Below are 16,227 nucleotides of genomic sequence, written 5' to 3'. Positions count from 1 at the left end.
ACCTTGCCCAAAATATGGTGACCTGTTGAAGATTGGTTTCATGGCACAGATAGCCTCAGGTAATTTACCCTTCATTTGCTAGATAATGCTTCGTGTCTGGTCAGCCAGTTCTTGAGTTCCCTAGGCCCTGCCTTTCCTGTTCGGCTGAGGCCTGTGGACTGGCAGGGTGAACGCTCCCTTCTGGGACAATTTGAGGATCCTACCATATGCCAGGCATGGCAAGGTAGATGCCCCGCAGGGACAGCTGAAGATAAAGGGCCCACTTTAAATCAGTGCATGGGGCCCCTGAATATATCTGGCCCACCGTGCAATACCAGACCTGTGCTATGCAAGTGCTGATACAACAATAATGAATACAGCACAAGACAGAGTTAACTCACGTTTAATTACTAGCACAAAGTGAGCACCTGGAGTGGTAATAATGCATGATGTGACTGCTCCCAGCCTGCCTTTAGCTGAAGTGCAGGCTCCAAGCTCTCTCCATCAGGGTGAGCGCCGCCCAGGGAGCCCGGGGCCACTTCCAGTTGAAAGAGATGAAGTGTCCAGACGCCGCTGCTCTCTTTAGCAGCACCGCCGTCCATTCTTCTGGGAGACAAGCTCTCAAATCGACTGACTAACCACACGAAGATTCTGCTCCTATTCGCTTACAAAGGGAGTGTGTCTCCATTTTCAAGAACAGCAGCTGCCTATGTTTTGAGATCTGCCCACAATTCCATACAGCTTGTGGAAAACACAGCCTGATTGCGTTTTTATTGCTTTGTCTCTTCCACTAAATACTCATAAAGTCTCACGTTCTAAAACAAGCCTCAGTGTAACACACTCGGCACTGCTGAAACAGCTGGCAACATACCTCGCTGACAAGCAAACCAACATGCTTGGTCCAATCTGATCGAAGCAGAATTTACCCCTTTAATCTCCCAATACTGCGGTAGCAATTTTGCGCAATCATATTTCTCGTTCCATTCCTGCATTCCATTACTGACCTGCACGCTGCACCTTCACTTTTTTAATGGCCCTACATGTCCTAGCCAAGTTCTAGCCCTCTACCTGGCTGCCCCAGAATGGAGCTGAAACGTTAGCACAATGGGATACTTTTCAGCCTAGTGGGTAGGATTGGATTTATTTCGTTTGGTGTTAGGCAAGAGCTTTTTATTTTCTTTACTAAAATGATGTATATAATTAACTTCCTTTCAGGGGCTTTCAGTCAGCCCTCTTCTTCGATTGGTCTGTTGGTGTTTGAATAAGGAATATTGAAGAAGGTATGTCGAGTGCCCATAATATCGTGAACAAAATATCGCAGACATAAATGTCGCATCCACATTTTTCCTCCGTCCACTACAGCACACAGTACGAGACTACAGGTCTGTCCACTCCAGCCATGGGCTGATTTCACTCTGAGTGGCAACATTCTGCTCTTTCACAAGCAGCACTTTGTCTTGCAAATGGCCTCGGTTACGAGAAATGGTGCATTGCTGCGTGAAAGCAGCGATGCGCCACTTATAAGTGCACCCTCCTTGCTATACCAATGATGCAGCATATTTACAATATGATGCATCATGTCGCAAGGAAGATACGTCAGTATAATTGATGTATCTGTCAGCACAAAAAGTGGCGCATTGCTGGATTTGTATCGGAAGCCTGACCCAACTCCAGCAATGTTCCATGTGAAAGGGCCTGCGTCACCCTTACGCCTGCCATGAGGCAGGCATAAGGTTTTGACGCATTGGCATCCTGGAAGTGATGTAGCAAAATCTCATAGATTTTGCTGCGCCACTCCTACGAACCTTTTTTGCGGGGGTACTCCCACCCTGCATACATTATACCTGGCACAGGTATAATGTAGCGCAGGGGTTCATGAAGTGATGCATCTACCTAGATTCGTCACTTCGTAAATATGGCGCAACATTGTGCATTTTTTACACCACTGGTGCGCCACAAAAAGTGCCGCACCGGTGGCGCAAAAGTGACGCAGGGGCTCATAAATGAGCCCCAAAGTATTTACCTTCAGTTCCAGGGACCAAATATTATTTTTTAACTTTTGGGGATTTTTTTTTTTATAGATAAAGGCTAGCACCTGGCAGCTCCCCCAAAAATAACGTTTTAAAAAAGCCATGACAAAACATCGCCAGACCTACCAGCTTGCCAATGCTTATTTTTCCGATTGGTTCTAATGCTAAGACTTCTCAGTGTTACCTGTAATAGATACTCCTTTGTGTTACTGAATATGCGGCACCTAGAGAGCAAAATGAACCTTGTTGTCTACATTTACTGTCAAATCGTTAGTAAGTGGCAAATGTCACTGGAGATGACCAATAACGATTTGTGTTTTTTCTTACCTGATATGTGTAGTTTCTATGAAAGTTATTTGTAATTAAGTATATTATGTGCAATGCAATTGCCTGGTATCTCACATGAAAACTAACTGCGAAATCATACCTTTCACAAAAATTGACAACAAAATTTACACAACACATATAGGCCCACATGCATCATTGTTGGTATTTGCGATTCCTAAATTGTGAAAATTAAGTAATCGCAATTTAGAAATCGCAAATACCTATGCATTAAAAATTCCCATATATTTTTGCGATTTCCTATTTTTCCTTATTTGCGATTCTCAATTTTGCGAATCGCAAATAAGGAATCCCTTTACATTGATTCCTATGTGCCTAGAGGCCCATAAGAATCAATGGGAAGGCATTCTCATTTTGCGATTCGCAATTAAGGAATCGCAAAATGAGAATGCAATTTCAAGGGTGCAGGGGGGGGTCCAAAGGACCCCCCCCTCCACCCCTGAAATGTAACATACAGTCCTTTTTTCACACATACATGCCCAAGGGCACGTGTGAGTGTAAAATGAAAGTGTAAAAAATTCACTTTTGTGCATTTTTGAAACATTTCTAAAATTAGCATGAAGGTTGACTTCATGCTAATTTTACACTTCTAATGTGCAAATTCGCAATTTTTTTTAATTGATGCAATCGCAATTTAAGTAATTGCAAAAAAAGGCAATCTCTTAAATTGCGAAAAATAAAAAAAACTTGATGCATCTCAAAAATTGGATTTGCATTTGCAAACGGCCCATTTTTGCGATTCGCACCGTTTGCGAATGCAAAAACCAATGATGCATTTGCCCCATAAAGCCTATGCTTGGTAACTGCACGAGAATCCACTTTAGAAATACAATTTCACCTCTGCCTATGTTGTGTACTCGTGATACATGTAAACCCCACTACTAGTTGATGATATCATGCAGATTCAATTTTTTTTTTCATAGGATGTACTTAGCTTGTGTGCAATTACAGAGTCGAACAGGTTTGAATCAATTTATAAAATAGGATGGCTGGAGCTTCAGGGTGTGGCCAAGAACAACCCTTGGGTGATGTGAACCTATATGGCATCTCTACAACGAAACCACATCCGTCTGTGATTGGGTCTCCGCACAATTGTGCCTTTTCTGACTTCTTTAAGTCCCAAGGACAAAGATGCTCTTGTGCATGTATGACTAGCTACACTCTGGATAAACACTGCAGGGGCATTTGGAATTGTTATACTTGTTCTCATTCGCACAGAGCTAATTGTGTGTCCTGCAGTCTAATCTGTGGAGAAGCGTGGCTCAATGGTTAGAGTGGCAGACCCTGATGCAGAGGTCTGGCCCGGGACCAGGGTTCAATTCCCACGTCGGCGGCTCTTGGACTCAATCTCCCAGGACCTGATAATTCTCGCCTCGGTGCCTAGTCTAATCATGGGTCCCACTCTCGGTGATAGCTTGCTTAATCTCCACAATGGATGCCTGGCTTCACCTTGGGGTTGCCCAGGAGTGGACATCTCACAGGAAAGCCAGGAAGGGTTCTACAGCGATATGAATACAGCACTACGAGACCTCGGGGTAGCAGGCGCTATATAAATACAAACACATTTACAATAACATTTAGCTATTTCAGGGAATGTGTATATCTTACAATTGTGTTTATAAACAATGAATGACATTTAACACCAACTTGTCAATTCCTTCTCTAGCTGGTGGCAGTGAACATAACTTCATTTTATGAGTTCAAGAAAGTGTGTGTTTAAAGAAAAATAAAGCGCTTACTTTATTTTGAAAATTATTAATAGTAAAACATATTTCAAAAATTCAAAATATTCCATGTTTATTCTGAGAGAGAATATGTCTCAGTTTGCAAGGCTCTGCGTGACATGTTCTTGAACGAAAATAACCCAAAAAATATTCTCTGGTGTTGGACTCTTACCTCCAGCGTGTGCTGCAGTTTTCCGAGTTCCCATCGACAGGTTGTGTTTTCCTGCGTCACCTTCTCGCGAAGGCTCTTTTCGAACGCGGCTTCACCTAAGGCCTGTGCGAGCTGCACGTCGAACCTGTCACAGGAAACATTTAAAATTACCACTCTTCACGGGGAACTGTCGAAAGGATGCTTCGGTGCGCCACACAGGCGTTATTCAAGGACCAGATGTGAAGAGGAAAAAATAACAGGTTATGACAATTTCTTTCTCTTGGCAAGCTTCTCTAGCACGGCCTGGGGTGACACTTTAGAACTCGCACCACACTGAGTGATAGAGTATCTTTCAACCACTAAGTGCTCAGATAATTGTGCCACTGGCTTTTCATGCACGCCTCCAGACAAAAAGTGTTGAAATCCAAGAAATATTAAGGCATGGCAAAGCAGTTGAATGTTGGCTTGCTTAGTTCTTTGAACAAGTATAACTTTCCACCAATAGGGAGCACAGCCGAGAGATTCCAATGTGGGGTGCACTGTGTATGGGATAGGGCCGCACAATATTTGAAATAGATTGTTGTAATACGCGGTTTACAGATGGAATTGGTCCAAACAGATCAAATGGTGTTCAGCTAGTCACTGGGAGCCTTTTTGGGTGCGTTATATTGTGTAATTTCAAATTATATAGCACTTCATACCCCTGACAAGGCACCAGCGTGCATTTGAGGATGGGTAGCATGCTACTCTTCAGGTGTGCTGGAGGCAGTCTTTATGCTGCATATGAAGACATAATCACCCTGTGTTACTCAAATGGTTACATACCCTGTACTCTAACATCCTAATATGACTCTACCCTTCTTCCTCGACCCTCTCTTTAGCTGTTTTCCCCCAATGTATCATTTTCCTTTTTACTGTTAACTTCCACTCCTTTCAGTGTCTCTGGTTATTTTTAAAGCACTGCGCTTCAAATGTGGCTAGGTTGTGCTATATAAATACCACAAACAGGGACGGCCATTAGCATGGGCAGGTTGGGCCCACACCCTGCGAGCCAACCTTCAGGAGCAGGGCACAGGAGCGGCCTGCAATAGTCTTGCTCCAAATTGGCTCTAAAGAAAAGTGTAGTAAACAATGTTCTTAAGTGTGTTTTCCCCCTTTCTCCTGCCCACCCCCGCCATCTTCTTCCTACCCCTTCCATTTTCCCAAGACATTGACAATTAAAGATGACAAGTGGGGAGCAATCTGGGCAAGGGCTAGCTCTGACTACTAATAAACCAATAACTAAATTAAATAAATGCCATCACTGTGGAGGTCATTGCTTTTATTGGCCAGATTGCCACACTACAGCATGTGCTAATGAAATGAGCACTGATTAGGAGCCTGTGAAATTTTCATATCAATAACATAATTAATATAAATGCGATTACTGACTGCTGTTAAGTTTCGCAACACTTGGAGAATTTCATTTTAAGTGTTTGGGACCTCAATTGCACTATTGGAGTCACCTATTGTTACACCTGGCATCATTAGCGTGGTTCTCCATTTAACTTTTTCACTTCAGAACTCCTGCTTTGCTGACTAAGGTTTTTTCTGACCATATGACTTTGCACACTTTCCCACTGCTAACCAGTGCTAAAGTGCTTCTTCTCCCGCCTTAAAACCAGCTAGGCTGGCTTATACACAATTGGCATATTTAATGTACTCATAAGGTCCTGGTAAAGTGGCACTACCTGTCCCCAGGGCCTGTAAATTAAATGCTATGAGGAAACCTGAAGCACTCATTATGCTACCCACTTAAGTAGCACTTTAAACCTGTCTCTGGCTTTAAACGAGTCTGTGTGTACAGTTTTAAACTGCTATTTCAACCAGGCAAAATAAATCTCTTGCCACACCCAAATCTTCCTTTTTAATACATATGTAACCCCTAGGGTAGGCCTGGACACCCCAGAGGGCAGGGTTCAATGTATTTAAAAAGTAGGACATAAGCTTTTAAGTTTTACATGTCCTGGTTTTAGAAAACGCTCAAATTTGTTTTTCACTACTGCAAGGCCTATCTCTACAATAGGATAACATCGGAGTTGCCGGATTACATTTTATAAGTGGTATTTCCTAATGAGAAGATATAACCATATCTATATTTGGGGTCTCTGGAGTTACAATGTTAAATCCTAATTCATGGTGAGGGCAGATTTGTTATTACAGTTTTGAAAATTACAATTTTAGAAAGTTTGCATGTTCTTGCCTCAGCCATTTAGTGCCTGCAGCCTGTGTCTGGGTCACATGACTGGGTTTAGTGGACAGCTGGGCTTTTAGTTTCATCCTATACAGCCACACCCAATGAGAAGCATAGGTGTGACTGGATGGACTATCACTGGCAGGATGGGATGGAGGAGCTGGACCCAGCCCCACCTACGCTTGAATAAGTTGTACCCTGTCTACAGAAAAAAGTCCGCACACACCTTGTAGTTAGTTTGGAGCCAGGACCAGGACACCTGTACACTTCAAAGATATGCCTCTAGAAGCTTCTCCCCACTTCAAAGACACAACTGGGTATACATACTGGACCTCGAACAACAACTTTTCAGAACACTTCTGACCCTGTAGATACACTGCAGGGTAGAAGGACTGCTGTGCTGCTGAAAGGGCTTCCACTCTCCCAGACAGCTGCTCTGAAGGACTACAACTCTGTTATGCTGTCCTGCTGACCTCTTGCCTGTGTGAGAAGGACCCTGTATGAGGAGGACTGGACCTGCATCTCTTGAAGCAGAACACAAAGTGACTCCAAAGGCTAGTTGTCTGGCTTCATGATTTGAAGTCCCAGGGACTTAACATGCTTCCAACAACCTTGCATCTGCACCTGGACTCTGTTATCTCCAGGTCTACCCTACCAAGTGGTGACACCTTAGATCTGGACTCTTGGAAGTGGACCTAAGGTGCTAAGCCAGCCTTTGTGGATCCAGTGAAACCAACGCAGCTCCTCTGCTGCATGGCACAAACCTGAGTAGAACCAACACATTTCCACTGCTGCGTGTACTGGGCCAGTCGAAGGACCATCATCAGAACCACAAACCCATCAGAACCGCCACTATGCAATGCATCCTCAGCGCAGGCCCTCGCATCTTTTGTTAAAGGCAGTCTGGATGATGACACCAGATTCCGTATCACAGCTATGTAGATGTTTAGAACTGATGCATTGCACTGACTGGGCACCACATCCTCGACACCAGACTTCACATCACAAGCCCCATCCATGGGGTCCTCGACGATGATGCAGGCTCTCATAGCAGAGCCTTGCTGCATCTCTGGATCAGCGCTTCACTTCTGCTGGGTGACACATCTTCGACTCGGATCCCCATAATGCTTTGCAAACCAGTATTTAAGGTACCCAGTTCAGCAGATCTAACTGGGTCCTTATAGCCGGCCCAGGCTCCAGCCCAGTCAGCCTGAAATCGTGACTTTATCCTAGCCCAGTGCGTCTAGATAGCCATTGTTGGCATATTGTGCTTTTTGGCACTATTTTGACTCAAATCTATAAAATGTAACCTGTCTGGGTCTACTGATTGGATTTGTGGTTTTGGTCTTGTTTTATTTATTAACGAATGTTAATATTTTTCTCTCTTGGTGTGGAATCCCTTTTGAGCGCTGTTGTCACTCTATTACTATTTTAAGTGTTGAACAAATACTTTACACATTGACTCGAAATTAAGGCTGGTTGCTCTGTGCCAAGCTACCAGATGGCTGAGTACAGGTTTATTTAGGTTTGACTTGTGCCTCGCCTTCACAAGGATTGTGGTTGTTGCTTCACAAGGGATCAAACCCCAGTAAACCAACAGCCCAATTTCTCACACCAAATATTAAGAGTTCAGTTATAAGTAGGTTAATTATTTGACTTTGGATTAAAGTTAGCCTTGGTTTATGCTGTATTCAAAACATTCCTTACAAACTTTGATATCTTAGAAAATCCATGGGACAATGTATTGCAAAAGATAATAGTATTAAATAGAAACAAACCAGGTACATTTGCTGGTTTCCATTAATGCATAGCTTTGTATACGACTGTGCAAAGGAAATCTTAGAAAGGTAGCGGATGGAATATGATATGAAAAAAAAAGATGTAAAATATAAATGCATTTTATAGAAAGACTTTGTAACAAGAAGAATGATAAATGTTGGTATTATCATTGTCTCCTTATCCCATGCAACTAAGCAGAAATATTAAAACATTGTATTTTTAGAAAAAGTCGGCATGCTAGTCTTACTTTCGCTGTTTTTTCTCCAGTTCATGGTTGCGGATTTGTTGACTCTCCATTAGCACCCGTGTATCTTCCAGGTCAGAGGTCAAATGTTTGCATTTTCTTTTTGAATGCTGAGCTGTCCTTTTTGCTTCCTCGTAGGCACTCTGTACTTTGCTGAGCTGTGAGAAAAACAAAGGTGTGCATAGATTAATGAAATGTAACTTTGTCATATATTATGTTTCAGTGTTACCAAATTTACAATCTCACCTAAGTCAGATGGACTTCAGGAGATTGATTAAACTATTGTTCTATACTTAAAGGTGAAACACGTTTACATGAAGAGCATATACATGTTCTCTTATTGGACATTTCATAATATATGGGGTACAGTAAACCATGCCATATATTACAAGGATATTGTATGTGAGTGAGGAGTTCCATAAACGTATAGAGGAAGGAGGCCAAAGGCTGAGTTCCTTGATAAGGTCATTGAACTCTGAGATTACTTTTGATATTCTTATAATGTAAAGCAGGGGGTACTTTCTTCCTTATAATACATGCTTACACTATAACCCTTCCCACAAACCCTTTATATTCTGAGTGTGGCACCCTTTCATATGAAAAACATAGGATATTTGTAAACATGAAGTATAAAATTAGAAGCCCTAATGCAAAACTAAACTCAAAAAAGAAGTTAAAGAATGTATTTCAGAAAGATATTAGAATCAGTTTAATACAAGTCAGATTTAAAAAATATCATTGTAACTTCTAGAGTCTATCTTTCCTATAATTACCTAAAGCATTCAATAAATAAAAATGTTGTCATAAATATCTCCTTTTTGCTTATTACTGTTTGTTGGACTTGGCCTTCTCTTCAGGGTCCTCTCAAAACCTTTTGTCTGAACCTTCCGATTTTCTAAACTTGTTTATGTTCACATTAGGACTCTACACACTTTATCACTGCTAACAATTGCTAAAGTGCTTGTGATCACTCCTTTAGACATGGTAACGTTTGCTAACATTCAACTGGAACATTTCATTTACTTTTAAGTCCCTAATAAAGTGGTACTACATATACCCAGGGCCTGTAAATGAATTGCTAATAGTGGGCCTGCAGCACTTATTGTGCCACCAACTTAAGTAGCATTTTTAAAAACGCCCCAAGTCTGCCATTGCAACCTCTGTATGCAGTTTTACACTGCCATACCGACATGCAAAAATAAACCTTTTGCCAGGTCCAAACATTCCTTTTTAGTATATAAAAGTTACCCCTAAGGTAGGCACTAAATAGCCAAAGGGAATAGTGCAATGTATTATTTAAAAAGCTAGACATGTACTTTTACGTTTTCCATGTCCTGATAGTGAAAAACTCACAAATTCATTTTTCACTACTACAAAGCCTATCTCTCTCATAGGATAACATTGGGTTACCTTATTACATTTAATAAATAAGTGTAAACATTTGTTTGGGAGCAGACAGGAAAGTCATATTTGGTGTCTAAGGTATTATAATTTAAAATGATTTGTAATGGATTAAGTCAGATTTGAAGTCACAACTCTGAAAATGAAACGTTGAACAATTTGCCATTTTCTTGTCCTAACCGTTTGCTTCCTGCAGCCTGTTCTAGGGTCACATGCCTAGGTGCAGTTGGCAGATGGCCTTTGTGTATTTCTCCTCGACAGTCACATAATAGAGAGTCTGGCTGTTGGCAGGCTGGCCCATCTCTAGCAGGATAGGGAGACGGACTCTCCCCTACCACACTTGCACTTCAAAGGCACTTGCCAGGCTGACACACAAATGATTTCACACAATCCTATTATGCCCTCAGACAGACTGGGACCAGGACAGGGAGATAGGTAAATCTAGACACCTCTGTAGGGGGAAACTCCCGAAGCTTCTCCAACTTGAAAGTGGCCCCAGGTATAAAAAGGGGTTCCTCAGACAGACTCTTCAGTATACTCATGGACCTGTGGATACTACAGAAGAAGAATCCTCTGCTGCCTTGCTTGCTGAGAAGGAAGACTGAACCTAAGTCCTTCATCCCAGGCTGAAGTGACTCTAAGTGTCAGCTGACGTTCTTTCTGTTCTGAGTTACAGGGACATAACAAGCTCAGGAAGCCTCTCTGCAACTGTCCAACTGACCTGTTGCTACTGGTCCTGCAATTAAACCTCCAAGCGGAACTGCTTAAGCCCTGCTGGCCTATGCTAGAGTGACTTCCTGATACCCAAGATGTGCCCCTCAAGCTCTCTGTTGAGCTCCTCACTGAAGAAAGAAAGAAATTCTGAGGTTTTGGGCTCTTATGGACTGTGAATGGTCCAGTTTGCACCAAGATCTTGTCTCCCACGCCGAACACCAATGCAAATGTCCTGTGAACCAGACTATTCACGCCACAGAGACAGCTTGTGACAACCTGCAATGCAAGATCTGCACTTTGTGCTACAGGATCGACAGCCTGCAGAGAGTGCCAACATGAAGCTCCAGCAACAACCGTCCAACTGGATCTTCGCGCAACAGCGACGACTGTCCATGATGCCCAGGCTGCACAACAGCAGTGACCATCCGCGATGCTCTTCTTGCTCCTCCACCACAAACGGAACTCTTTGCAATGAACTTTAGAAGTTACCTTTTTTAGCAGGACTAACCTGGTCCCTGTATCTGGGCCACACTTCATTGTGGTCGACCTGAGCTTGTGACTTTCACTAGGTCTCGCACAACCAGATAGACAAGAATGGCACTTTGTTCTTTTAGACGCAGTACTTAACTTAACTCTTTAAATTACAAATCGCTGGTTCAACTGATTTAAATTTTGGTGTTTTGGTGTTAAAAGATTTATAAAATGTTGCCTTCTTTTTCTAAATTGGTGTGGGACTTTTCTTGTGTTGTGTTTTTACTTTATTACTGTTTGATCATTGCATAAATGCTTTACATATTGCTTGTAAGTTAAGCCTGACTACGTTTGTGCCAAGATATCAGGGGATTAAGCACAGGGTAATTTAGAGACTTTCTGTGATTCACCCTGCCAAGGACTGTCGTTGTTGCTTGAGGAACCAAGAACCCAATTTCTCACACTATTCATCTAGAAAAACATAACAGAGCAAGGAAAAGCCTTATTTTGTTTTTTAAACTGCAGTTTCACTTATGCTCTGTGACTTGCGTTTCCCCTCAGCTACTGGCTCTGGCAGAAGCCATTGTGATGTCAGAACTCAACTTTAATAACTATAACAGTAGAGTGGGTATGGCAATTCTTTATTACAGCCATCTAGGGACAACTTAAGTCGCCTATAAAGAGGAAGTTAGAGACTGGATTTTATAAAGGGACTGGAGCCCCCTACGTCTTTTAAGTTACTAACTTTATGCTCTAAATTGAGAACATTTGTAAATTATGTTTAATGCCTATTTCTAAAAATCTAATCAATAAAGGGTCAGGTATAAACACTAAATGTAGACGTTTATCTTGTCTTTTGCTAGTGAGTGCAAGTATTCTGCGTAGGTATAACATATTACAAGCATAGGTTACAGGCATATATGGTTTAACTTACCGGGGAGTATGCCTATTACTTTTGAGAGTCACAAGATGGAGTAAATTGTTGCATTTCCTAGTTGTTCATAAGTATATTCCTGGGCTTTTTCACTTTTTGTGAATCATGCCGCTAGTTAGTCCATACACGTTTGCAAAGTTAAGAAATATTTAGGATAGATGGTCACCTCGCTAAATAAAGTACATGAAGCAATCCAGATTACAAACATGCACTCTGAAAGTGTCAAACCTGAATTTTATCTTATATAATTCATAGTTCTGGGCAATAACAGATAATTCTTGAAACATATTTCTATAAAATTTCTTTAGATTGTAAAGACAACATAACTTTTAGATGTGGTCTGAAGGCACAATTTATTTTTGTGCTTTATGTGTCTGATACTATTGTCAGTTATCTTTAGTAAAGGTGTTTCCTACAGTCTTTATAGCTACTATTTAATCCCTGTTAAACTTTAAGGCTTAGAATGTCTGGCTATGACCCTTGTTCGTCAATCTATGAAGTCTTCAGATAATTTACCTCACTTTATTAAACCAACGAATTTGTTGTTTGTTTTATGTTAGACTTGCAGGACTTTAGGGAATATAGAATAGGCTTGTAAACAATCACTGTGGCTGTAAGTAAATCCTGGCCCAACCAACAATATTGGCAGCCGCTCTGTAGTGTGGATGATATACTCAGAGGCTAAACCGATACTTCAACCAATGGTTTCTGTTGGGGTTCAATCCTCATCTGTATGGATTTCCTCAAAATGTATCACTCTCACAGCTCCCATCTCCATGAATGACTGGCGGTACTGACCACGGATCAAGCCAATTCCCAGCCACAGACAGAGCACATGCTTTCATGACAGCTCAACATCTACTAAATTCACATACATGTAGATTGAATTCAGGATTCAACGTATGCCTGTCCCTGCATCATAAATCTCGACCATTACATGTATTTTCTCTCCTGCAACCAAGAACTGCCCTCATTTTAGGGTTTTGCTGCCACTCAATTTACTCCTAAACCTCAGCTGCACAGGATTGCTGATCATACTCTTTACAGAAGTTCTTAACCTAATGCGCGCTAGCGTTATTCTTTTCGCACGCTGAGATTTTTAAAAACGCACTTTACATGACGAGCTGGGCTCGTCATCAGCGTGCGAGGAGGCTACGCCATGACGAGCCCAGCTCGTCATGAGCATAGAAGGCTTAACTTTACTAAGCCAACAGTACACATTTGTCGAAACTACCAAGAAATAAGACAAACTGTTTGTTTTTGTATATGTAAAATTTATTTTCAATAAAATATTTTGAAATATAAAAAAAAGGAACGTTGCACCATTTGTTATTAACTGTACATAATCAGCATCACACCTATTAAAAGAAGTGTTTTTTAGGAATTTTGTCAAAGTACCTGAGAGCTTCTTGGAGAAAAAACAGACCTCCTTCTTTTATACACCCAAGTTCATGAATTCCCTCCCTTTATCAGTCAGAACCATCTAAATAATTATTAAATTCAGGTAGATACACCTCTTTAAAGAACACTACATTGCAACAGATTAAGCAGTTCTCCTACAAATACCATCCATATTACCATGGGGGTGGGGTGGAAAGAGAGAGAGAGTAAGAGAGAGAGAGAGAGAGAGAGAGAGAGAGGTGTGTGTGTATATATATATTTACACACACTATCCAATGTTTAACCTTGCTTTTTCTTTCACAGTAAAAACCCACCCCTGCCATACTTCATAAACCAGGCACATCCCGATGATCGGGCAGAAGAAACACGTGCCCCTAAGTGAGTCATTTCGTGAAAGTGACCTGCTGTGCAATTGCCACCCGGAGAGGCCGGCTTTAAACCTGGAAGCTGTTGGCTCTCTGTCCTTGAGTGATGGTTGTTTGCAGAAGCAGTAATGTGTCACTTCTGAAACAATAACGCCAAGGACTACAATGCCGAAATGAGTTGCTTTTTCGAAAAAGCACGCCATTATTGATACACAAATATAACCCGTATTCTTCTTCCTCATTCTCCTCCGCAGCAGCAATCAATACGCAAGGTCAGGGAGAAGGGATAATGGATTCTGAGCATGAACATCATTAGCGGAATATGCTTTGAACACACTTCATTTCCCTGCGAAAAGGTGGCCCAGTCATGTCGTTCTTTCAGAGCCTGGCTTTCCAATCAGACTTTTCTTCTTGCATCGCTTCAAAGAGTAAAAATCATACCTTTAACGTAATGAAAGTGTTAGTGGGCACAGATGTTGTACAATTTAATTTGTATGAAAAATACCTAGGAAAAAAAACCTAGGACATGATTTTTTAAAAAGGAGCACCTTGAGACAGGACTGCTGGAGGCAGAATCTAGGATATAAAACTGATTATAAGAAAAAATAAAAAAAAACCTTATTGGCGTCCCCTCACTGCCCCACATGCTAGCTTTTTTTGTTGTTGCAGAAACCACTGTAAAGCCCTGATCACGCACAGCGGTTGTTTGCCCAGTAGCTACGTTTATGCTCTATAAGTCACATACACGGTGGTGGCCAATTCTGGGGCACACTAGGCAATCATCTAGAGCAGCAAATTAAGTTGGGCAGCACAGTAGAGAAAAAAAAATCAAAACAGCAACAAATCTAAATAAATAAACTGAGGAGCGCAGAAAGCTTTGGCCCCCAGGGAACCAGTTGCTGGCAGACCGTCCAGAGCAGCCTTTGCACACACAATCATGAACACTTCATGTGAGATCACACTACGTTCTCTATCATGTGTGTGCCTACTTTACAACTGGGATGAGAAAAAGGTGATCACGTTAAGATGGGAATAATGAATCATTTGGCTTTGTTACATTTTGCAACATTGTTTTTCTTACTCGGGGTAAGCCATCCTGACCCACTTCAGAATGTGGCATCGGCCCAAAATCAGTGCCAACTGTAGTGTGATGTTTTGAAGATTTTACCATGAAATTGATAAAAATGTCGCAGCACGGCCTGCTTTTTGCCTGATTTTAGAATCTGTAAAGTGTGCTTCATTCCGCGTCAACGGAATTGGAGGGGGAATCGCCATTGTCCACAAAGACACCCTCAGAGTCTCGACCAACACCGACGACACCCTCACCACTGCCAAACACATGCACTTCCAGATCCACACCGACCCCAACACGACCCTCAGAGGAACACTCGTCTACAGACCACCTGGACCACGACCACAGTTCAACGACACCATCGCCGACCTCATCAGCACCCTCGCCCTCGCCTACATGGACTACATCCTCCTCGTGGACCTTAACTTCCACCTCGAGAACAACAACGACGCCAACTCCACTGACCTGATCGACAATCTCGCCAACCTCGGACTGAAACAACTCGTGACGACCCCCACCCACGCCGCCGGACACACGCTGGACCCCATCTTCTCCGCAAGCCCCCGCGTCTCCTTCAACCACACCACCGAACCCCACTGGACCGACCACAGATGCGTCCACTTCACCTTCAAGAAACCCACCACACACCAGCACACCCAACAGTGGCCACGCCGCTGCTGGGGAAAGGTCACCCAGGACCAACTGACAGCCACCCTCGCCCTGAGACCACCCGCCGACCCCATCGACCCTGACACCGCTGCGACCAACCTCAAACAGTGGATCAACAGCTGCGCCAACACCCTCGCCCCTCTCAAGATCTCCACAACTGAACACACCAACAAGAAAGCCGCCTGGTTCACGAAGACCTCCGGACATTCAAGCGCACCTTGCGGAAGCTGGAGAAGAATTTGCTCCACGACCGAACACCAGACAGCCACACAGCCCACAAGAATGCCACCCGCAGACACCACCAACTCATCAGGAACACCAATAGGACTGCCTTCAAGGACCGCCTAGACAACAGCGCACACAACACCAAAGAGCTCCTCAGCATTGTGAAAGAACTCTCCAACCCCAGCTTCAACACCAACGGCATTCCTCCATCACAGGACCTGTGTGACTCCCTGGCCACCTTCTTTCACCGCAACATCACCGACATCCACAACAGCTTCAACTGCTACACGTTTTCAACAAAGTCAGCACAACCATCGCACCCCACCTCCGGAAAGCAATCAACATCTCCTTCGGGACAGCAACCATCCCGGGAAGCTGGAAGCACGCCGAAATCAACGCCCTACTGAAGAAACCCAAGGCAGACCCCAAGGACCTCAAAAACTTCAGGCCCATCTCCCTGCTCCTGTTCCCGGCAAAAGTGACAGAGAAG

At 42.8% G+C, this 16,227-nt stretch overlaps 1 protein-coding gene across 1 annotated transcript in view; it reads right to left on the bottom strand.

The window, feature by feature from the left end:
• Positions 1–16,227, bottom strand: part of LOC147668858 (unconventional myosin-XVIIIb-like) — a gene marked incomplete at its 3' end in the record, with an annotated part of 694,293 nt that overhangs the window by 288,283 nt on the left and 389,783 nt on the right. Inside the window, exons 15-16 of the mRNA XM_086948392.1 lie at positions 8,489–8,643; positions 4,251–4,374 (exon numbers count right to left, since the gene is read on the bottom strand). Of these exons, the coding sequence (XP_086804518.1) occupies positions 4,251–4,374; positions 8,489–8,643 (279 nt within the window). The remainder of the gene's footprint in view (positions 1–4,250; positions 4,375–8,488; positions 8,644–16,227) is intronic.

This window comes from Lissotriton vulgaris, unplaced genomic scaffold, assembly GCF_964263255.1.
Source record: "Lissotriton vulgaris unplaced genomic scaffold, aLisVul1.2 SCAFFOLD_1224, whole genome shotgun sequence".
NCBI classification, from domain to species: Eukaryota; Metazoa; Chordata; class Amphibia; order Caudata; family Salamandridae; genus Lissotriton; species Lissotriton vulgaris.
The sequence above is the reverse complement of the archived record's forward strand: the minus strand, read 5'-3'. Positions and strand labels throughout refer to the sequence as shown.